Genomic DNA, 24,275 nt, shown 5'->3' on the forward strand with positions numbered 1-24,275 from the left:
CCAGCTTTAGCTTTAGCTTTAGCTTTAGCTTTAGCTTTAGCTCCAGCTTTAGCTTTAGCTCCAGCTTTAGCTCCAGCTTTAGCTTTAGCTCCAGCTCCAGCTCCAGCTTTAGCTTTAGCTTTAGCTCCAGCTTTAGCTCCAGCTCCAGCACATTAATACAGTCAAAATAAAAGGTTCAGACACTATTCTACCACAAACGCCAACCACGGGAATAAATACACAGCTCACAGGACAGAGGGAGGTTTAAGGACAGAAGGGCAAAGGGACAGAGGGACAGACGTGTTTATAAGTTCATGGGCAGGAAGTGGCTTCAGAACGAGGCGTTTCCTGTGAAACCTTCACCAGCACCAGTTTACCCAGAGTTTGGGGTAAAAACCGAAAACTGATCCAGTGATTTTCGACGGGAACTCGAGCTCGGGAAATGTGGGACTTTAAACGAGGAGGATTTTTCTCACTTTTGACTTTCTGTTTTTTTGTCTCATTTTCAGCGACTTCACGTTTGTTCCAAGACCTGCTCAAAATCAGCTGTAAACGTCTTCAAGCACTTTCCGTGGACCTAAAAAGGGCATAAGGGGCGGGATCTTCACCGTAGACTCCGCCCTTGCGTGACGTGTAGCTCGCGCTGCTCCAATGCTAACAGTCCGACCCTCGTTAAGAACCAGATTTCTAGTGTTGGAAACATACAAACCAGGCGTTACAGTTGTTTTTAAGGCGTCTAAACTCCAATGCTTTTCAATGGGGGCCTAGTGGCGATACGGAGGTACTACAGCAATGGCGGCCCCCAGTGTCGTGGTCATAAAGCAGAGCAGCCAGAGCGGCCATTGAGTCAGAATCACTTCCTGACCTTTAACCTCAGCAAGGCCGTGGGAACCCAGGGTGCAGAGGGCACTGCAGGACCCCCTGGTGGATAGTTTGGGAACCGCAGGTAATATTAACCCCTTAACTCCCACCTGAACCGAGCACATTTTCAACAGCTTTACCCCAATCCAAAAGCTTCTGGGAAAAAGGTGTTAAAATAGCGACAGAACTGAGACGGAAACAAGGATGGAAATGTGACAAAAGTGAGAAAACATTGGCGAAAAAGTGACAAAAAATGTACAAAAATGTGACGAAAAATTGACGAAAAATTGACAAAAAATTGACTAAAAATTGACAAAAAATGGACGAAAAATTAGACAAAAAAATGCTAATAATTTGACGCAAAAGTGACAAAAAATTGACAAAAAATTGACAAAAAGTGAGAAAAAATTGACAAAAAAATGCGAATAATTTGACAAAAAATTGACAAAAAATTGACAAAAAAATGACAAAAAAATGAGAAAAAATTGACGAAAAATTGACGAAAAATTGACAAAAAAATGAGAAAAAATTGACAAAAAATTGACAAAAAAATGAGAAAAAAAGTGAGGAAAAAATTGACGAAAAATTGAGAAAACTTGGACGAAAAAGTGATAAGAATTTGACAAAAAAAATGCTAATAATTTGACGAAAAAGTGACAAAAAATTTACGAGACGACTGCCCAACAAAAAAAAGTGATCTTTTTCCTCACATCACATTTTTTTTCATCAGTTTAGTTTTGTAGGTCTTTCAAATGAGGTGTTGAACTGGCCGACAGGATTTGGGTAAAGCTGAACTGGAGAAAATGCTCTCGGTTCAGGCGGGAGTTAAGAGGTTAATAAACAGGATTTATGCTCAGAAACAGTATTTTGGGGGTAAATTTTGTCCCTCAGCGCCCCCTAACTAAAACATCTTCCCACGGCTCTGAACCTCAGTGTGTTCTCATGTTCCCGTGTTCCCATGTTCCCGTGTTCCCATGTTCCCGTGTTCTCATGTTCCCGTGTTCTCATGTTCCCGTGTTCTGTTCCCGTGTTCTGAAAACCTCACGGTTCCGCCTCGTCCTAAAGCCGTGTTTTTCAGGAAAACAAACACATTTGTACAAGAAACGCTGCACGATGACGTCATCGCCGCCGCCATGTGATAAAAAAGATTCTTACTGTTTACATTTGTACAATAATATCATGCTATAAAACATGTGTCCACACAGGCGTGTTCTCTCTGCACACGTGACTTTGCTCGGGAGCCGTGACGGACACACAGACTCGGAGCTTTTTATCCGCTTCTCTCTTCGCTCCTGGTTCTGGATTCAGGAAAGTCCGTCTTGATTTGAACGTCCGTGTTCTGGGTTTAAGGCGAGAAACGTCCCACACAGGAAATGACCATATTAGGATCACAGCGTCATCTCGGTCACAGCCTTTCGTGCTACACGTGGATACCGAACATGTCAGTGTGAAGGAATGAGCGGGAGACGCAGACGTGATGGAGACGCGTCCTGGACCTTCTCACCGCTTCAAACGTGTCCTCTCGGGACGTGGCCAGTCGCTGTGGGCGGGGTTAAGAGCAGGATGAGGGCGGAGCAGGATGTGGGCGGGGTTAAGAGCAGGAAGAGGGCGGAGCAGGATGTGGGCGGGGTTTAGAGCAGGAAGAGGGCGTGTCAGTCCAGTGTCAGTAGCGGTGCTCGCCACGCGTGATGTGCGAGGAGAACTCGTAGCGGTCCTGGCTCCGGGTCGGTAGATGGGGCGGGGTTTATAGCAGGATGTGGGCGGGGTTTATAGCAGGATGTGGGCGGGGTTTATAGCAGGATGTGGGCGTGTCAGTAGCGTGTCAGTAGCGTGTCAGTAGCGGTGCTCCCCCCGCGTGATGTGCGAGGAGAACTCGTAGCGGTCCTGGCTCCGGGTCGGTAGATGGGGCGGGGTTTATAGCAGGATGTGGGCGGGGTTTATAGCAGGATGTGGGCGGGGTTTATAGCAGGATGTGGGCGTGTCAGTAGCGTGTCAGTAGCGGTGCTCGCCACGCGTGATGTGCGAGGAGAACTCGTAGCCGTCCTGGCTCCGGGTCGGTGATGGGGCGGGGTTAATAGCAGGATGTGGGCGTGTTGCTGTGTCAGTAGCGTGTGAGTAGCGTGTCGGTAGCGTGTCAGTAGCGGTGCTCCCCACGCGTGATGTGCGAGGAGAACTCGTAGCGGTCCTGGCTCCGGGTCGGTGGTTGGGGCGGGGTTTATAGCAGGATGTGGGCGGGGTTTATAGCAGGATGTGGGCGTGTCAGTAGCGGTGCTCGCCCCTCGTGATGTGCGAGGAGAACTCGTAGCGGTCCTGGCTCCGGGTCGGTAGTTGGGGCGGGGTTTATAGCAGGATGTGGGCGGGGTTTATAGCAGGATGTGGGCGTGTCAGTAGCGGTGCTCGCCACGCGTGATGTGCGAGGAGAACTCGTAGCGGTCCTGGCTCCGGTGCCCGCACAGGTTGCACTCGAAGGCGTCCCGGAAGCCGTGGCAGCCCATGTGGATGGTGTACATGACGTGGTCGAGGAAGAGCACGCGGCAGTGTTCGCAGCGATACGCTCGCACCTGCTCGCCGTCCGCCGACACCACCTTCACGCCGTCGCAGTCCAGCCCCGCCCTCATGGCCTCGTACTGCCGCTGCTGCTCCTCCTTCACCAGCACGCCGTTGCGCGCCGTGATGTGGTTGGTCAGGTAGATGAGGCCGGCGGCGGCGCCCCCCGCGGGCCGCTCGGTGTCGTTGCTCTCGGTGTCGTCGGTGCTGTCATGGCCGCTGTGGCTCGGCGACGCGTCCTTCTCGCTCGCCGACTTGGACTTGGAGAGCAGCAGCAGGTTCTCGGCCGCGCTGTCTTTGGCCGACAGGTTGTGGGGGGCGTCGGCTTTGTGCAGCGGGTACATGTCGGAGGAGGAGCCCGGGGACGTCTGCACCAGCGGGCGCAGCGACTCGGCGCCCAGGTAGCTGATGGCGCTGTTGATGGCCTGGTCCATGACGTGCGGCTGCATCAGGTCCGAGCCGGCGCCGTCGAAGGACAGGTCGGACAGACGCTTGTCTCCTGGAAACAAACACAGAGTGTGTGAGGCCTGAGGGTCTGCGTCAAGCTAACGGGCGCTAGCTAACGGGCGCTAGCTAACGGGTGTCAAGCTAACGGGCATCAAGCTAACGGGCGTCAAGCTAACGGGTATCAAGCTAACGGGAATCAAGCTAACAGACGTCAAGCTAACGGGCGTCAAGCTAACGGGTATCAAGCTAACGGGAATCAAGCTAACAGACGTCAAGCTAACGGCGTCAAGCTAACGGGCGGCGGCTAACGGGCGTCAAGCTAACGGGCATCAAGCTAACGGCGTCAAGCTAACGGGTATCAAGCTAATGGGTGCTAGCTAACGGGTATCAAGCTAACGGGTGCTAGCTAACGGGCGGCGGCTAACGGGCGGCGGCTAACGGGCATCAAGCTAACGGACATCAAGCTAACGGGCGTCAAGCTAACGGGCGGCGACTAACGGGCATCAAGCTAGCGGGCGGTGGCTAACGGGCATCAAGCTAACGGGCGGCGGCTAACAGGCGCTAGCTAACGGGCGTCAAGCTAACGAGCGTCAAGCTAACGGGCGGTGGCTAACGGGCATCAAGCTAACGAGCGTCAAGCTAACGGCGTCAAGCTAACGGGCGGCGGCTAACGGACATCAAGCTAACGGGCGCTAGCTAACGGGCATCAAGCTAACGGGCATCAAGCTAACGGGCATCAAGCTAACGGGCATCAAGCTAACGGGCGTCAAGCTAACGGGCGCTAGGTAACGGGCATCAAGCTAACGGGCGGCGGCTAACGGGCGCTAGCTAACGGGCGTCAAGCTAACGGGCATCAAGCTGACGGGCATCAAGCTAACGGCCATCAAGCTAACGGGCATCAAGCTAACGGGCATCGAGCTAACGGGCGTCGAGCTAACGGGCGTCAAGCTAACGGGCGGCGGCTAACGGGCGTCAAGCTCACGGGCATCAAGCTAACGGGCATCAAGCTAACGGGCGTCAAGCTAACGGGCATCAAGCTAACGGGGGTCAAGCTAACGGGCTTCGAGCTAACGGGCGTCGAGCTAATGGGCGGCGGCTAACGGGCAACAAGCTAACGGGCATCAAGCTAACGGGCATCAAGCTAACGGGCGTCAAGCTAACGGGCGTCAAGCTAACGGGCGTCAAGCTAACGGGCGTCAAGCTAACGGGCATCAAGCTAACGGGGGTCAAGCTAACGGGCGTCGAGCTAACGGGCGTCAAGCTAACGGGCGTCAAGCTAACGGGCGTCAACCTAACGGGCATCAAGCTAACGGGCGTCAAGCTAACGGGCATCAAGCTAACGGGGGTCAAGCTAACGGGCGTCGAGCTAACGGGCGTCGAGCTAATGGGCGGCGGCTAACGGGCAACAAGCTAACGGGCATCAAGCTAACGGGCGTCAAGCTAACGGGCGTCAAGCTAACGGGCGTCAAGCTAACGGGCGTCAAGCTAACGGGCGCTAGCTAACGGGCGTCAAGCTAACGGGCGTCAAGCTAACGGGCGGCGGCTAACGGGCGTCAAGCTAACGGGCGTCAAGCTAACGGGCATCAAGCTAACGGGCATCAAGCTAACGGGCATCAAGCTAACGGGCGTCAAGCTAACGGGCGTCAAGCTAACGGGCGTCAAGCTAACGGGCATCAAGCTAACGGGCATCAAGCTAACGGGCGTCAAGCTAACGGGCGTCAAGCTAACGGGCGTCAAGCTAACGGGCATCAAGCTAACGGGCGTCGAGGTAACGGGCGTCAAGCTAACGGGCGTCGAGCTAACGGGCTTCGAGCTAACGGGCGTCGAGGTAACGGGCGTCGAGCTAACGGGCGTCGAGCTAACGGGCTTCGAGCTAACGGGCGTCGGCTAACACGGGCACTAGCTAACGGGCATCGAGCTAACGGGCGTCGAGCTAACGGGCGTCAAGCTAACGGGCGTCAAGCTAACGGGCGTCAAGCTAACGGGCGTCAAGCTAACGGGCATCAAGCTAACGAGTGCCATCTAATGGACGCCAGCTAACTGGCGCCAGCTAACAGGCATCAAGCTAACGGGCGTCAAGCTAACGGGCATCAAGCTAACGGGCGTCAAGCTAACGGGCATCAAGCTAACGAGCGCCATCTAACGAGCGCCATCTAACGGGCACCAAGCTAACGGACGTCAAGCTAACGGGCATCAAGCTAACGGGCGGCGGCTAACGGGCATCAAGCTAACGGGCATCAAGCTAACGTTCGCCAGCCCATTGGTACAGGATCAGAGACACTCTAGGGCAGTGGTTCTCAAACTGGGGGTTGCCAGATTCTGAGAGTCTTGCACTAGTCTCGCACTAGTGTCGCACTAGCCTAGCGCTAGCCTAGCACTAGCCTAGGACTAGCCTAGGACTAGTCTCACACTAGCCTAGCACTAGTCTCGCACTAGCCTAGCACTAGTCTCGCACTAGTGTCGCACTAGCCTAGGACTAGCCTAGCACTAGCCTAGCACTAGCCTAGGACTAGTCTCACACTAGCCTAGCACTAGTCTCGCACTAGCCTAGCACTAGTCTCGCACTAGTGTCGCACTAGCCTAGGACTAGCCTAGCACTAGCCTAGCACTAGCCTAGGACTAGTCTCACACTAGCCTAGCACTAGTCTCGCACTAGTGTCGCACTAGCCTAGGACTAGCCTAGCACTAGCCTAGGACTAGCCTAGCACTAGCCTAGCACTAGCCTAGGACTAGTCTCGCACTAGCCTAGCACTAGTCTCGCACTAGTGTCGCACTAGCCTAGGACTAGCCTAGCACTAGCCTAGCACTAGCCTAGCACTAGCCTAGCACTAGCCTAGGACTAGCCTAGGACTAGTCTCACACTAGCCTCGCACTAGGCTGCTAGGCTAGCACTAGGCTAGCACCACTAGACTCTTCAAATATAAGAACTGCATGTCAAACATCCTGAAAAATCCCTTTAATACTAAATAAAACAGAGTTCTGTGTAACTACACAAGTATTGGAAGTGTTTTGATACTTGATAAAGTATTGAACAGTTTTCCGATCTGATATTTTGTCCCAGCCCTAGTTTATTGTATCAACATTAAAAGAGAACTCTGAGATGTGTGTATAATCGTGTATGGAGTGAGTTCTGCAGTGTTGTGGAGGATGCAGAGGTGGTGGAGGATGCAGAGGTGGTGGAGGATGCAGAGGTGGTGGAGGATGCAGAGGTGGTGCAGATGTGCAGATGTTTGAGAGTTTGGAAGAGGAAGCGGCCCTTACCCACAAACTTCTGAGGCATAGTGCTCTTGCGTTTAGCTACATTATTGGCTAGTCTGTCTAGCACCAAGGCTCTGTCACCTCCCGACTGGCCCAAGTCCTGCTCCCTCCCATCACTCTGGCTGCTCTCCTCCTTCACTACTGCAAGACACAAACAGGGGGCGCCGTCAGCTCGCGCTCACGTGTGAGTGGAGAAGATGGCGGCGGCGGCGGCGGCGGCTCGTACCTGCGTAGATGTTGCTCTGGAGGCCCATGCACTGAAGGTAGTTATGGCAGCGCTCCTTATGCTCCTCCAGAGAGCTGCGCTGTTTGTAGCTCCGCCCACAGTACGCACACTTGTGAGGCTTCCCCACTGCAGAGAGACGAGAGACACGTGAGACACGTGAGACACGTGAGACACGTGAGACACGTGAGACACACAAGACTAAAGAGACACAAGAGACTAAAGAGAGACAAGAGACGAGAGCTCCGCCCACAGTACGCACACTTGTGAGGCTTCCCCACTGCAGAGAGACGAGAGACACGTGAGACACGTGAGACACGAGAGACACGTGAGACACGTGAGACACGTGAGACACGTGAGACACGTGAGACACACAAGACTAAAGAGACACAAGAGACTAAAGAGAGACAAGAGACGAGAGCTCCGCCCACAGTACGCACACTTGTGAGGCTTCCCCACTGCAACGAGACGTGAGACACGTGAGACACGTGAGACACGTGAGACACGTGAGACACGTGAGACACGTGAGACACGTGAGACACGTGAGACACGTGAGACACGTGAGACACGTGAGACACAAGAGACACAAGAGACACGTGAGACACGTGAGACATGTGAGACACACAAGACTAAAGAGACACAAGAGACACAAGAGACAAGAGACTAAAGAGAGACAAGAGACGAGAGCTCCGCCCACAGTACGCACACTTGTGAGGCTTCCCCACTGCAACGAGACGAGAGACACGTGAGACACGTGAGACACATGAGACACAGGGGGCGGGAATAGGGCTTTACCTGAGTGCCTTTAGGGCGGGGCTTTACCTGAGTGCCTTTAGGGCGGGGCTTTACCTGAGTGCGTCTTCAGGTGACCCGTGTTTAGGGCGGGGCTTTACCCGAGTGCCTTTAGGGCGGGGCTTTACCTGAGTGCCTTTAGGGCGGGGCTTTACCCGAGTGCCTTTAGGGCGGGGCTTTACCCGAGTGCCTTTAGGGCGGGGCTTTACCCTAGTGCCTTTAGGGCGGGGCTTTACCCGAGTGCGTTTAGGGCGGGGCTTTACCCGAGTGCCTTTAGGGCGGGGCTTTACCCGAGTGCCTTTAGGGCGGGGCTTTACCCGAGTGCGTTTAGGGCGGGGCTTTACCTGAGTGCGTCCTCAGGTGGCCCGTGTTTAGGGCGGGGTTAGGGCTTTACCTGAGTGCCTTTAGGGCGGGGCTTTACCTGAGTGCCTTTAGGGCGGGGTTAGGGCTTTACCTCAGTGCGTTTAGGGCGGGGCTTTACCTGAGTGCGTCCTCAGGTGGCCCGTGTTTAGGGCGGGGCTTTACCTGAGTGCGTTTAGGGCGGGGCTTTACCTGAGTGCCTTTAGGGCGGGGCCTTACCTCAGTGCGTCCTCAGGTGACCCGTGTTTAGGGCGGGGTTAGGGCTTTACCTCAGTGCGTTTAGGGCGGGGCCTTACCTGAGTGCGTCCTCAGGTGACCCGTGTTTAGGGCGGGGCTTTACCTGAGTGCGTCCTCAGGTGACCCGTGTTTAGGGCGGGGTTAGGGCTTTACCTGAGCGCCTTTAGGGCGGGGCTAGTCATTACCTGAGTGCGTCCTCAGGTGGCCCGTGTTTAGGGCGGGGCTTTACCTGAGTGCCTTTAGGGCGGGGCTTTACCCGAGTGCCTTTAGGGCGGGGCCTTACCCGAGCGCCTTTAGGGCGGGGCTTTACCTGAGTGCGTCCTCAGGTGACCCGTGTTTAGGGCGGGGTTAGGGCTTTACCTGAGTGCGTTTAGGGCGGGGCTTTACCTGAGTGCGTCCTCAGGTGACCCGTGTTTAGCGCGGGGCTAGTCGTTACCTGAGTGCGTCCTCAGGTGGCCCGTGTTTAGGGCGGGGTTAGGGGTTTACCTGAGCGCGTTTAGGGCGGGGCTTTACCTGAGTGCGTCCTCAGGTGGCCCGACAGCGCGTCGCGGCGGCGGCAGGCGTAGCTGCACAGGTGACACTTGAAGGGCTTCTCTCCCGAGTGGAGCTTGATGTGACGGAGCAGGTTTCCCTTCTGGGTGAACGAGGCTCCGCACTGACTGCACTGGAACGGACGCTCCCCTGGAAACACAAACACACAAACACACAAAGAATGAAACAAACATCACACACGTTTCAGAATAAAGCTCAAACAGGACAATAAAGATATAAATCAGTCTCAGGGACGATCAGGGCCGTAGCACCTCATTCTGGGCCCTGGGTGTAAACGATCTTGGTGGACCCCCGCTCATATTTTATGTTCTTTAACCACATAACAGTGACAATTTTACAGTGCAGTTCATTTAATTTCTATTATAACATAATTATATAAAGCCTAACTGGGTGAAAAAATAGTTTTTTGTCACTTTTTGTCAATTTTTTGCCGAATTTTTGTTGAATTTTTGTCACATTTTGGTTGAGTTTTTGTCAATTTTTGTCAAATTTGTGTCAAATTTTTGCCGAATTTTTGTTGAAATTTTATCACATTTTTGTTGTATTTTTGTTGTATTTTTGTCACATTTTTGTCACATTTTGTTGAATTCTTGTCATTTTTTGTTGAATTTTTGTTGAATTTTGGTCATTTTTTGTTGAATTTTTGATGAAATTTTATCACATTTTTGTTGAATTTTTGTTGAATTTTTGTTGAATTTTTGTTGTATTTTTGTTGTATTTTTGTCACATTTTTGTCACATTTTGGTTGAATTTTTGTCACATTTTGTTGAATTCTCGTCATTTTTTGTTGAGTTTTTGTTGAATTTTTGTCACATTTTTGTTGAATTTTTGTCTCATTTTGGTGAGTTTTTGTCATGTTTGTTGCGTTTACATCCTTGTTTTCTTCTCATTTGTTGTGGCTGTTTTGGTGCTTTTTCCCCAAGCAGCTTTTTGATTAGGGTAAAGCCAAACTGGAGAAAATGGGATCCGTTCAGGTGGGAGTTAAGGGGTTAAAGTTGTGTCAGGGCCCGAAACTTCATCCATCATTATTGTTTGTTTAAAAGTCTGTGTAGCAGCCGTTGTATTTCAGCCCGGCTGTGTTTGATTCTTATAGCATCCATTATGAGGAAACTTAGAAAGTACAATATAGAACGCTTTTTGCAGCACTTTTGAGGGGCCCCCACCCTGCACTGGGCCCTGGGTACTCAGCACCCTTTACCCCCCCCTGTCCGACGCCCCTGGGGACGCTCCGTGCGGCTCACAGGGATTTAAATGAAGGGCTAGACTCCTGTAACGGTGACTCTGGTGAATGTGGAAATGCAGATTCAACCCCCCCTCAGGCTCGGTGACGGCGTCAGGGGGAGAGTCTGATGTGCTGTGGTTTTCGTCTGGACCAAAGCGGGTTTTTAATCTGGAGCCAGACGGAGCTCCTGACCCGTGGGCTGGAGCTGTCGAGCCTTTTCTGCGAAAACGCTTTAGCCTCTGAGTTCAGACTCGCTCGTCTTTACTTTCATTTACGTTTCATTCGTCTCCGGTCACGTCCCGCGGAGAGAACACGAGGGGGACGGATCTGAATCGCTCTTATTGTTCCACACATTACCTGTTGTGTTGAAATATGGGGACCCACGCTACAAACACAAACCCTATTTTTATTTAACAAAACAAAGCCATAAGGAAAGTCACTCACTCACCGCATAATGAACCAACAAACGCAAGATTCTGCAGATTTAAAGCACTTAAATTCTGTGATGGAGTCAGTCTGAACCGCTGTGTTTATGTACGAAGCCCACAGGAAAATACTGCCTGAAAATATACTTTGTTTGTAAACAGGGAGCAGAAATACAACCTGAAACAAATGGTCCAAACAAACTTTAAAATGACACTATTTCGGTCAAAGGGAACAAATTCAACGACGATCTTAAGAGGAGCAATTCCATTCATTATTTCAAAAAACAGTTTAAAACCTTAATCCTTGAGAAATGTACAAAAAATGCTTAAGAAAATGTGGTTAAGTTAAGCTCATGCATTACTGTTGGAACAGAGAAACAAACAAGCGTATCATTAGCCACATAGCGTAACTGCCTAAGTCATTTTGTGTTGTTAAAATGGCAATAAGAGAAAAACAATGCGTTTCCTATAAAACGTCTTTTTACATGTTTTCCAAAATCAAAACAAAAATGAGCAATTGTGCTATGTGGCTAACGATATTTACAAATTACCAGGTTTTTATTCTAGAAAAGAAGACAAAATATGTGTACTGTATATGTGTGTATGTATAAGTATGTATATATACAGTGAGGGGGGAAAGTATTTGGTCAGTTTCACATAGACATTCTATTGGATTTTGGCCAAATACTTTTTTTTCCCCACTGTATATATACTTTATATATTAGTGTTTTGTTTTGATGGTAGATGTTGTTGTTTTGTTGTTTTGTAAATAGGGCATAATAAGCCACGGCTTCAGCTCCACCTCTTCCGTTTCCTGCCTCGTCTGTGATGAATTTGCAGAACAGACTTTTGGTTTTGTGTTTCGTATACACTTCATTCATCCTGATCTGCAGTTTGTTTCCCGCCGTCACCGCTGTGATTGTGTCTGTTTGTAATGCAGTAAATTAATGCAGTAAATGATGAAAAGGGGAACAAGCTTTTATCTGTGATTAATAAATAACGTTACATCTGTGGCCTCGCTTTACATCGTCATAGTAATAATTCACAGTTGTTTAGGTTTAAAGATGTGGAAACTAAACGCACATAAACACATTATATGATACTGTGGAATAACAGGTACATACGACATAGAAATAAGTCACTGTTTTATGAAGAATGGTTGAATATGGTTGAATCCTGTAACAGACGTGGCTTTAGCACAAGACGAGCCTCTGACTTTACTTTGCCTCGGCCAAAATCTAATGCACTAAAAAGTACATTTATAAACCGAGCCGTCTCACACTGCAACATGCTGCCTCAGGAAATTAACTAAAAAATCATCTTTCTTTTCAAATAAATCTAAAGAAACATCAGTCAAATACAAATAAATAACCTGACTTCATGTTGCTTTGGGTTTCGTAACACACCTTATTTTGTTTTTTTCTTACTTATTTGAATGAGGAACTCTGTGTTGTCGATGTGTGTTGTATAAATGACCCTTTGACTGTATAATGTATAATGAGAACGGACCCAGGAAGAGCCGTCTCTGCCTGATGGGGATCCTTCAATAAAGACATAAGGAAAATAGGAATATATGGTCTGTTATGCACGTGATGAAAACAAATTACTGAATTATGAAGACGTATCAAATACAAGTTCAATCCTCCTGAATCTGAATTTACAAAGCTGCTGAAGGCGCCGCCAAAAGAATTTATATTTCAAACCCGAAACATAATGGAAAACCGACCTATGAATCCACAGCTGGGACCAGTATCGCTCACGGAGAAGAAATGCTCTGATCAATTCATCAGACAATGACTTACAGAGACTTTATCAAAAATCTACTCTTCTAAAATCAACAAAAACAACATAATTTATAATAAAAAATCCATTAATAAACTAAGGACACTGTGCTTTAAACGTCCTCTTCAACCAAAAGCCAAAGAGACACACTGTAAAAGGATGAATGCTGTTTATCCCTCGAAAGAACTGCTAAAAAAGCGTTTTGATATTGATGATAATACACTTACTTTCTGTGAGAACAATGTGGAGACAACGGATCTTTTTTTTTAACGTACCAAGACTCGAGTGTTTTGGAAGAACATACAGGACCAGACACAACGGCAAACTGAAATCCCAAACCCAAGAGACAACATCACTTTTGGGACTCTTCTTCAGAACAGGAACAATGAGCTGTCTTATAATGTAGTTTCTCTGTCTCGGAAAAGTCTTTATACATAAACAAAAAATACTTAAATCATCCCCAAACTTTACACGGTTTCTTGTGGGGACAATCTTCACCAACTAATTACTGATGTGACCAGAGAACTGTCTAGAATCAAGCAATGGTTTGATCAAAATAAACTATCTTTTAATCTAAGTAAAACCAAATATATTATATTCAGTAATCGACAAATTAAAACCAGCATGAGCCTAAAGATTGATGATGTGGTTCTAGAAAGGGTGAATGAAAATAAGTTTCTTGGTATATTATTAGATCATAAGTGATCCTGGAAACCACACATCGCTCATGTTCAATCCAAACTGTCCAAAACAACAGCTTTATTACATAAAGCCAAATATTTTCTAAATACACCCTTTCTGTATATTCTGTATGGCTCTTATTGTTCCACACATGACCTATTGTGTTGTAATATGGGGCCTACGCTACAAACACAAAACCCATTTTTATTTTACAAAAAAAAGCCATAAGGAAAGTCACTCACTCACCGCATAATGAACCAACAAACGCAATATTCTGCAAATTTAAAGCACTTAAATTCTGTGATGGAGTCAGTCTGAACCGCTGTGTTTATGTACAAAGTCCACAGGAAAAAACTGAAAAAATACTTTGTCTGTTTGCTAACAGGGACCAGAAATATAACCTGAGAGAAAACATGTTTAAAAAACAAATGGTCCAAACAAACTTTAAAATGAACCATTTCGGTCAAAGGGTCGACTTGTGGAACGATCTCAACCATGATCTTAAAAGGAGCAATTCCATTCATTATTTCAAAACAGTTTAAAACCTTAATTTTTGAGAAATGTACAAGAAATGCTTAAGAAATTACCATATTATTATTTTAGTAAAGAAGAAAATATGTGTACTGTATATGTGTGAATGTATATATATATAATATATTGTATACATTTATTTTTTTGTAACGTCTTTGATGGTAGATGTTGTTTTGTTGTTTTGTAAATAGTGCAGGAAAAATAAGCCACGGCTTCAGCTCCACCTTTTCCGTTTCCCGCCTCGTCTGTGATGAATTTGCAGAACAGACTTTTTGTTTTATGTTTTGTAACCGAATAAACTTCATTCATTCATTGTGGACTTTGACAGTTATTTAAAATCCCTCAAATATAAAAGCACCGATAATAACGAATATATTTATGGATCCGTTTATGAACTGAGTAACACCCACAACTGCAGAACCCCTCGGAAGTACATTCACCTCTAACTATATTACTATATTATTTAGTTCTTTTGTTCCTTTACTGCTTGTGAACATTGTAATCTGAACAGATCATTAATAGTGCCCTCCTTGTTTTGTACATGGAATTGTAAATAAAAAAGAAATAAATAAAAAATCTGACCTAATGTTCTGCCGGGAATAACAAATATCTACTTTTCTGTTTCCCTCATTATTAGAGCTTTATTAGAGCAACTCAGTGTGAGGCCTTTTAATGCCAGTTTAATTCAAAATGTGAAACTAACACGTGATATAGACTCATTACAAAGTGACACGAGCCTTTGTTATAAAGCTGATGATTCTGGATTAAAATATTCACATTTTTAATATGAGGTTTTACAAACTGAGGCATAATCATCAAAACAAACCGAGCTTAAACATGTGTCTCTCTGTAATGAGTCATGTATTAGTTCCTCCTTTTCACTCCTGTAAAAACTGTATTTTTATGCCACAAATCTCTGCATGTTTGACTGAATAAGGTTTGTAAAAGTTCAGTGAAAAAGAGGAAATGTTTCTATTCAAAGATATCGGACACGACGAGCTGGAGCTGGATCTGATCATCGTTTCTGTGACAAACGTCTGCGGTAAAAATAAACCAGTGTCTTTGTCTCGTCTCCAAGGAAAACGTTTAGATTTAACCGGTTTGAATCTTTCATTTTCTACATTTGTCTAGATCCTCGTCTGTGCCCGAGCGCCGGATCTGTCCTTTTGTTAAAGAAAAACAACGTGTTTCATGTTTTCAAAGACGTTTTGTGGGTAAAGACTCGTCGCACCTGTGGCTTAGATACAATAACATGTATTAGTACTTTGTAGGTTTATAATGTAACAGGAGACCTTTAGAGTTGTGTTTACTACATTTTTTCTTATCACTTTTTTGTCCATTTTTTCTACATTTTTCGTTAATTTTTTCGTCAAATTATTTGCATTTTTTTTGTCAAGTTTTTGTCCATTTTTGTCATTTTTTTGTAAATTTTTTGTAAATTTTTTGGCACTTTTTGTCACATTTTCCTCCTTGTTTTCGTCTCAGTTTTGTTGCTATTTTCACACCTTTTGTCCAGAAGCTTTTGGATTGGGGTAAAGCTTTAGAAAAAGTGCTCGGTTCAGGCGGGAGTTAAGGGGTTAAACTTCAGTTGTTTCTGCACCAAAGGCTCATCCTGTTAGTATCTGGAGAAGTTTTATATTTAAATATGTGATGTTTTATCTTTGTATAATGTGTTTTAATGTAAAGACTAGTTCTTAGAATTTACCAATTTACCCACGGGTACAAATAACCTAACCTAACCTAACCTAACCTAACCTAACCTAACCTAACCTAACCTAACCTAACCTAACCTAACCTAACCTAACCTAACCTAACCTAACCTAACCTAACCTAACCTAACCTAACCTAACCTACATAGTACCATTGAGTATCTAACCCTGTACATGTTTTTAGTGGCAGGAGGAACCGGAGTACCCGGAGGAAACGTACACAGACACGGGGAGAACAAACTCCACAGAGAGGCCCTGTCCAGGTGGGAATTGAACCCGGGACCTTCTCGCTGTGAAGCACGAGAGCAAAACACCGCACCGCCATGATGAGGAAAATATGATGAGGAAATATACTGATCAATATGTTGATAAATATGATAAATGTGATAAATATAATGTTTTGGGCGATCATGGAGTCAGAGCTGTCAGTAACTGAGGCCGGGCTTTTCTTCACAAAGTCTGTGATTGACAGGTGCGTGAACCAATCAGAGGAAGGCTGGAAGTGGCTGAGGTTAAGGCGAGACTCTGCAGGTGAATAAGGGGAAAAAAGATAAATGTAGAGACGTCAATTTGAAGCTTCTGCTGAACATCACAGATATAAATATGAGGAAAAAATGTGTTGCATTTTTTCCGTCATTTTATGTTGATGGCCAAAACTGCCGATATTTTGGGCGACGAAATCAAAATAATGAACTGATCCAGATTAAATGGTTTTATTTTATTGACATATTAGTGAGTAAGGTTTTCTCAGAGGGGATTTTGGACATTTTGTTTAGGATAAATGATAAATATAATGATAAATATGATAAATATGATGAGGTAAATATGATGAGGTAAATATAATGAGGTAAATATAATGAGGTAAATATGACGAGGTAAATATGATGAGGTAAATATAATGAGGTAAATATGACGAGGTAAATATGATGAGGTAAATATAATGAGGTAAATATGATGAGGTAAATATGATGAGGTAAATATGATGAGGTAAATATGATGAGGTAAATATGATGAGGTAAATATGATGAGGTAAATATAATGAGGTAAATATGATGAGGTAAATATGATGAGGTAAATATGATGAGGTAAATATAATGAGGTAAATATAATGAGGTAAATATAATGAGGTAAATATGATGAGGTAAATATGATGAGGTAAATATGATGAGGTAAATATGATGAGGTAAATATGATGAGGTAAATATGATGAGGTAAATATAATGAGGTAAACATGAAGCTCTTCGTCTTCATGAACAAAACTCAGAGCTGATCTGAGGATTTAAAAGATCTGAGGTTTGGAGGATTTTAGTTTTTTTCTTTTCATTTTTATTTAGTCTCATTTCAGTCGCTGGAAATATCTATATCTATATCTATATAAATATCTATTTCACTCACAGCTTTAACTCCTGAGAAACTTTTAATGTAGTTTCAGTCACAGAAACATCACTTTGGCTCAGACTCTGTTCAGGATTAAAGAAGATGAAGAAGATCCTCCAAACCTTTGTCTCTGTATCTGAACGTGTAGGTCGTAAATGAGGAAATCGTATAAACATAAAGAACCCAAAGAGGGGGGGGGATTGGGTGTTCTCTCCCCCCCCCCTCCCCTCCCTCCCCCGCCTCTCGCCCCTAAAGTCTTTTTAATTACATCCGTGTCATGTATTGTATGGAAATGGGCTCCTTCTCCTCCAACACGGGGTCAGCGGCCCCAACAAGCGTCCCGATCCCCGGAACATCTCCGCCCGGTCTGACAGCTCCCCCTGCCCCCCCCCCCCCCCAGTCTCCCTGCCCCCCCCTCCCTCTCCGCTCCGTAATGCACCATTGCCTGGGTCAATTTGGTTTCGCGAATCTCATCTTTTCCCTCCTCCTCCTCCTCCTCCTCTTCCTCCCTTTCTGTGTAAAATAAGAGCCTCACATCACAATGCAAATGCGGGGGGTTGATTTGAATAAAGCGGAGCGCGCGCGGGGTGGGGGGGGTGGGGGGGGGGTGGGGGGGGGTGGACGGGGGGGGGGGGGAGGCAGTTGTTGAGAGGCAGTCTTCCTGATCAGCGCCCGTGGAATAAACCCATAACTCCGGCCCCGCTCTCTCTCCCCCCGCGCCGCGCGTAATGCCGCCGCGCGTAATGCCGCCTCCGCCGCCGCCTCCGGTGCGCGCTGTAACGGTCGCCAGTGAAGCAGCAAAACTATATGAAAGGGGAAATTCATTAAAAATGCATTTCGGGAGCGGACGGGGGGGGGGGGCGGGGGGGGTGGTTGAGAGAGAAGATCGGGCGGCTGAATCTTCTCTTCTTCTTCTGCCTCTATTTAAAACGCGCCGCACTTCATTATATCTCTTATTGTCGTGTCTCCGGCATTTACGTCCCCGCGATCCTTTTCTGCCGTTTTGATTTTTCATTAGTTTCCGCCGCCCGACAGTTAAGTGCCTCTTTCAGCACCACTGGGTTCGCGGCTCCGGCAACAAAAGAATATCAATTTTTGATTCGAGAGAAACTTTTAATGGACGGGTAATTGTGGCGAAAAGATCCGCCGGTAATTTGAGATATATGTCCTCCTCCTCCTCCTCCTCCTCCTCCTCCTCCTCCTCCTCCTCCTCCTCCTCCTCCTCCCTCCCCCCCCCCCTCCCCCCACAGAAACTTTTCTTCTTCTGTTTCTTTTTTAGACTCATTTGCGGGGAGTTCTTTCGCCGGTAATTTGAGATAAACAAAAAACGCGAGGCGGTTTCGCGCGCGCGGCGGAGGAGAGCGGCGGCGTTACAGTGATGAAGAGGAGGATCTGTGGCAGGTGAGGGGGGGGTCATTAAAGTGATGAAGAGGAGGATCTGTGTCAGGTGAAGGGGGGGTGATTGACGTGGAGTCAGAGCTGTCAGTAACTGAGGCCGGGCGTCTCTTCACAAAGTCTGTGATTGACAGGTGCGTGAACCAATCAGAGAAAGCTGGAAGTGGCTGAGGTTAAGGCGAGACTCTGCAGGTGAATAAGGGGAAAAAGATAAATGGATGGATGTCAATTTGAAACTTTTGCTGAACATCACGGATATAAATATGAAGGAAAAATGTGTTGCATTTTTTCTGTCATTTTATGTTTTCACATAAAAATAAGGCATTTTGAGCATTAAAATGGCCAAAATTGCCGTTATTTTGGGCAACTCATTTTTGTATTTTTTTTGTCAAATAGTGAATTTTTTGTCACTTTTTGTCACATGTTCATCATTTTTTCATCGTTTTTTCATCATTTTTTTGTAAATTTGTTTGTTAATTTTTTTTTCATATTTTTGTCAATTTATTTTTCTTTTTTTTTTTTTTTGTAAATTTTTTGTAAATTTTTTAATCAATTTTTTGTCCATTTTTTGTCAAATTTCCTCCATGTCCTCATGTGTTTGAGCTCAGGCCTGTCACTGCGGGTCTGAAGCTCCGTCAGCACGAGCTTTACCTCTGAACTCCCGCCTGAACCGAGAGGATCTTTTTCCTCACGTCGTCAGAGTTTTTTCCATCATTTTTTTTGTTGGGTATTCAACTCATTTTTGTAACTTTTTGGTCATTTTTTTGTCACATTGTTGTCACATTTTTGTCATTTTTTTGTCACATTTTTGTCAATTTTTTTTATCAAATTTTTGTCACATTTTTGTCAATTTTTTGTCACATTTTAGTAATTTTTAGTCCTTTTTTTATCAATTTTTTGTCACATTTTAGTAATTTTTTGTCATTTTTTAATCAAATTTTTGTCACATTTTTGTCACATTTTTGTCATTTTTTTGTCAATTTTTTGTCAATTTTTTGTCAATTTTTTTGTCACATTTTTGTCATTTTTGTCACATTTTTGTCACATTTTTGTCCGTTTTTTCGTCAATTTTTTGGCAATTTCTTGTGACATTTTTCTCACTTTTTTGTCAAATTTTCATCCTTGTTTTCGTCTCAGTTTTGTTGCTATTTTCACACCTTTTTTCCAAAAGCTTTTGGATTGGGGTAAAGCCAAACTGGAGAGAATGTGCTCGGTTCAGGTGGGAGTTAAGGGGTTAATATAAGAAGAATATAAGAAGCTGCAGTTACACGTATGACCCGAGGTGCCGGTAGTGAGTATAAAATGACCAGCTTACATCTAGTCTCTTTAATATCGATACTGGGTTTAAAAAGTATCGATATTAATCTGTAGGGCTGGAACAGAATATCGCAGTTGATACTTTATGGATACTTCATGAAGTATTGCAATACTGTCAGTACTTGCGTTTGTTTCAGTAACAGTTATTTGTTATTTAGTGTTAATGCACTTTGGTTCATAGATACAGACGGTCACAGAAGGGGGCGTGGCTTTGCCGAGGGGGAAAATAGAACACAATTTTTCACTGCTTTTAACCGTTTTCTGGTGGAATATGAACTTATTTATCACATAAATAAAGTCAAGTGTAAATCTGGCCCATGTGGACATTTTCTCACAGCAGATTGTTCAGTAGAAGCGAAAAAACTGCAGTTATAGCTAGCGCTAGCTAACCGTTAGCTCCGTTATTTATGTATTTATGGGCTGTTGAACCACTTTGCTCCTCCCCATGTCTTTGTATCTTTATTTAGTAGAAACTATATTCATAATTCAGCGTTTGTTAAAGGGGGGTGTTATACAAAATGGACTTTTCCAAGCTTCCATCATGTTATTCTGTCACTCCCTCATTAAAAACATGGCTGAAGTGTTGCCTTGGCACATTCACGTATTTCTGAGTAATCTGTAAAAACTCTGATGGCGGCCATTTTAGGGATAGGTTTGCCTGAGTCCTCCTAGGAACGCCCCCACCTCCTGGAGACGCCTCCGAGCTTTGGTCACCAGCCGAGTAACCGACCACTGCTCCTCAGCAGAACCCCCTCCCCACTGATGCCACAGACAGCGTGTGGAGGGGGCGTGTCTAAAGGCTCAGAGGTTCTTAAAGAGACAGAGGCCTATTTCAAGACATTCACTACAGCCATTTTGAGAGAGACATTTTATACAAGGCAGTTATTCTAATTTACTGCATTTACAGACCAACAGAAGGTTTGTCATCATTGTAGTGTGATATAGACTGGTGCTATGGGACTGACAAAAGCAGAACACCCCCTCTTTAAAGCAGAACACCCCCTCTTTAAAGTCGTTTTTGAATAATTAGAGAAAGTTTAGATTTTTTCTCCAAATTGTTTTCCCCCTAAACTGTTTTCAAACTTGACCATATATGGGCGACTCCAGAGATACGTGACTTTTACACATTCTACGGTAAATAAAGTTATTATAAAGTTACTGCATCACAGACGTATCAGATCGAGACAAACGTGAATCACATTTATCCGAAAAACAAAAGGAGGCGGGGCTTATTGTTCCGTTTCATTAATAATCATTTACATGTTAATAATATGTAAAATAATCAGCTCTATCTTGACTGAAACACATTCACCCAAATGAAACGACCGATATCGGTATCGACAAAACGACCGATATCGGTATCGACAAAACGATCGGTATCGGTATCGCATCGATATAACAGTATCGTCTGTCACGGCTCCGAGAACCACGCAGGTTTTTCTGAGGGGAACGTTTTCTCCTAACCCTGACTGTCCCATCCTGAGCGCTCTGGGCGACGCCGTTAGCGCTAGCGACGCCGTTAGCGTTAGCGTTAGCGATGGCGGCTCTTACCCGTGTGGCTCCTCTTGTGCACCATCAGAACATTGGGGCCGATACAGACTATCCCGCAGATATCGCACTTGAGTTTTCCGTTGGGCAGCCTGATGCCTCCGGCCGCGGTGAAGGCCTGGGGGGGCGGAGCCGGAGCGGGTTTGGACGACGGCGGCGACGACGACGGATCGACCACGCGCAAGTCCTCGGCGCACTCCTCGTCCTCCTGCAGCGCTCCTCCCTCTGCATGTGTGCCATTCTCAACCTTTAGGCCACCGGCTGCAAAACACCAGAGAGGAGCGTGAGCGGCGGAGACGGGTCACGCATGCACCAGCTACACACGTGTCACGTGCTTTAGCATGTTCTTAGCATGTTTTAGCATGTTTGAGGCGCTGCGGGAGAACAGGACACGCAATCATCGAATCTACCGGAAACATTGAACATTGTTTCTTTGTGGAGGGTAAAATTCTTTTTGCCCCAAAAGTGTTTTGTAAAAGACGTCACTGGTGAAAGAACCTGAAGTTTGACCAGAGTCTCTGAGACTGAAGGGTTTTTATCTCACTGACTCTGAAGGACATGTCAGGAGAAATACACCTGTTACTGACAGAACAATGGAAGAGGTTATCTCCGGTCTGAGTTCATGTACAAGCTGCCTTGATGAATTACCCACTAGATTTCTGAAGTCTGTGCTGACCAGCTTGTTACCACAACTTGCTCAGTTAGTTAACATCTCACTCCAGAGCATTTCCAAAGGCCTTGAAAACTGCAGTCATTAAGACTTGATGCCAAGGTGATGAACAACTACCGGCCCATATTAAACCTGCCATTCTTAGGAAAAGTCCTAGAGAAAGTAGTATATCAGCAGCTCACTTACTTTCTCCTGTCTAACAATGTGTTTGATACTTTCAGGCAGGGTTTAGGCCCCACCACAGCACTGAGACAGCTCTGATCAAGGTGACAAATGATATCCGTATGAACACCAACGCAGGTAAGGTCTCAGTTTTAGTTCTGCTGGACCTGAGCGCTGCCTTTGACACAGTGGACCACGGGATCTTACTTCACAGGCTAGAAAACTGGGTGGGAATCTGGCGGCTGGTGAACATGGGCCTGTAGATACACTCTGTCACTGCATCCAACAGATCAGTTTGTGGATGCAAAACAACTTTCTCCAACTAAACTCAGACAAAACTGAGATCATTGTTTTTGGCCCACAGGCACAAAGACAAAGTGTTATCAGTCACCTTGAGTCTCTCTCTCTAAAACCAAAAAATCAGGTTAGAAATCTAGGAGTGATCATGGACTCAGACCTGAACTTAAACAGCCACATCAAAGCAATAACATCAGCAGCTTTTTACCATCTGAAAAACATTGCTAAGATCAGAGGAATAGTGTCAAAACCAGACTTAGAGAGACTTATCCATGTGTTTGTCTCCAGCAGGCTAGATACTGTAACGGCTGCTCACTGGCCTCTCTAAACAAGCTGTCAGAGCTACAGAACATCCAGAACGCTGCTGCTCGAGTCCTGACAAGAACCAGGAAACACGACCATATTAGTCCAGTGCTCCGGTCTCTGCACTGGCTTCCTGTCACTCAGAGAATAGACTTTAAAACAGCTCTGCTCGTTACAAGTCTTTACAAAATCCATCTCTGACATGTTAGAGCCGTATGAACCATCTCAGGGAGGGGAGGGGCCTCCTGGTGGTTCCAGAGTCAGGACTAAACACACTGAGGCTAAAGCTAAAATCTGGAACAGTCTTCACGAGGATGTGAGACAGGCCTCGACTCTGACAATGTTCAAATCCAGGCTGAAAACAGTTCTTTTTACCCGTGAATATAACTGAAAGTATTTTATCTGCACTCTCGCCTTTTACTGTAATAGGCAGCGTTCACGTGACATCACAACTTTCTAAAGAGCCATAGTTTAACATTGAGGTGGATCAACTGACGGTAACTATGGTAACGGTGGTAACTGACAAAATGCATATTTTTGTCTTTGTTTTCTGGCTCATGTCTCAGTCATTACTGGAGGAATCCACATGAAACACAAACTGTCACAAAGTTCATCGTCTCCTCTGTCGGCTCATATGAACTAATGTACAATTATTATCTCTAAAAAATGTCAAAAAGTGGTGACAATATGCGAAAACATGACCATGATGTTGTCCAATAGAAAGGACTTTCAGACAAAAAAATAATATCACAGGTTTGTGAATCCAATCACGATCAGACACTGACGAGGAAAAACATTTGTCAATTTTGTTTTGGAGATTTCTAACAAAAACTGCATTTCTCCCATAGAGTTGCATTGGCCCCGCCCTCTATCTGACATTATGACATCATCACATTCTAAATCGTGAACGCTACCTATTGATTAATTCTATGTTGATGTTTTTATTGATTCTATTTGTTTTCTTGTATTTATGAAGCTGTGAAGCACTTTGAACTGCCTTGTGTATGAATTGTGCTCTTGCCTTGCCTTACTCATTATGTCACATTTGGACAAAGGTTCCGTAGGTAAAGTTTGTTTGTTTACTTTATTGTCCCCGTAGATAAAGTCCCTTTAAGGCCCTAAAGTGCTTTTGGTTCAAAGCTCAATAAATCTGTAAAAATCCTCGTGTGAAAAACCTTACAAATGTTGAGTCCGAGTCTGTAAAGTTTGGAGTCTGCAGAAGTCGGGACGCACCGATATCGGAGCCGATACTCAAAAAACATACAATATCGGATATCGGCTACAAATATCCGATACTGAACCGATACCAGTTTTGGCTCTGACTGTTTTAAAAACTGGAGAATCAGTCGCTGAGTTCGTTTTAACCTCCGGACAGCGGCTAGCAACAGCATGCTAACGCTAATGCTAACGCTAATGCTAACGCTAATGCTAACGCTAATGCTAACGCTAATGCTAACACTAATGCTAATGCTAATGCCAACGCTAATGCTGACAGCTAATAAAGGCCGGGTCAGAAACTGTGACTGGAAGAACACAATCCTTTCTGCTGCAAAACCGAGTATCGATACTTTACCGAGTATCGATACTTTACCGAGTATCG

General features: G+C 45.6%; 1 protein-coding gene across 2 annotated transcripts in view; it reads right to left on the reverse strand.

Annotated features, from left to right (window-relative positions):
- Positions 1 to 3,224: 3,224 nt before the first annotated feature.
- Positions 3,225 to 24,275, reverse strand: part of ikzf1 (IKAROS family zinc finger 1 (Ikaros)) — a gene marked incomplete at its 3' end in the record, with an annotated part of 56,983 nt that continues 35,932 nt past the window's right edge. The window contains exons 4-8 of one of the 2 annotated variants that reach the window (XM_079567420.1): positions 21,247 to 21,504; positions 9,218 to 9,385; positions 7,319 to 7,444; positions 7,096 to 7,233; positions 3,225 to 3,886 (exon numbers count right to left, since the gene is read on the reverse strand). In XM_079567420.1, the coding sequence (XP_079423546.1) occupies positions 3,225 to 3,886; positions 7,096 to 7,233; positions 7,319 to 7,444; positions 9,218 to 9,385; positions 21,247 to 21,504 (1,352 nt within the window). The remainder of the gene's footprint in view (positions 3,887 to 7,095; positions 7,234 to 7,318; positions 7,445 to 9,217; positions 9,386 to 21,246; positions 21,505 to 24,275) is intronic. The other variant, XM_079567421.1, reaches the window with a different exon arrangement.

Source organism: Gobius niger, assembly GCF_951799975.1.
Source record: "Gobius niger genome assembly, chromosome: 12".
In the NCBI taxonomy this organism is placed as follows: domain Eukaryota; kingdom Metazoa; phylum Chordata; class Actinopteri; order Gobiiformes; family Gobiidae; genus Gobius; species Gobius niger.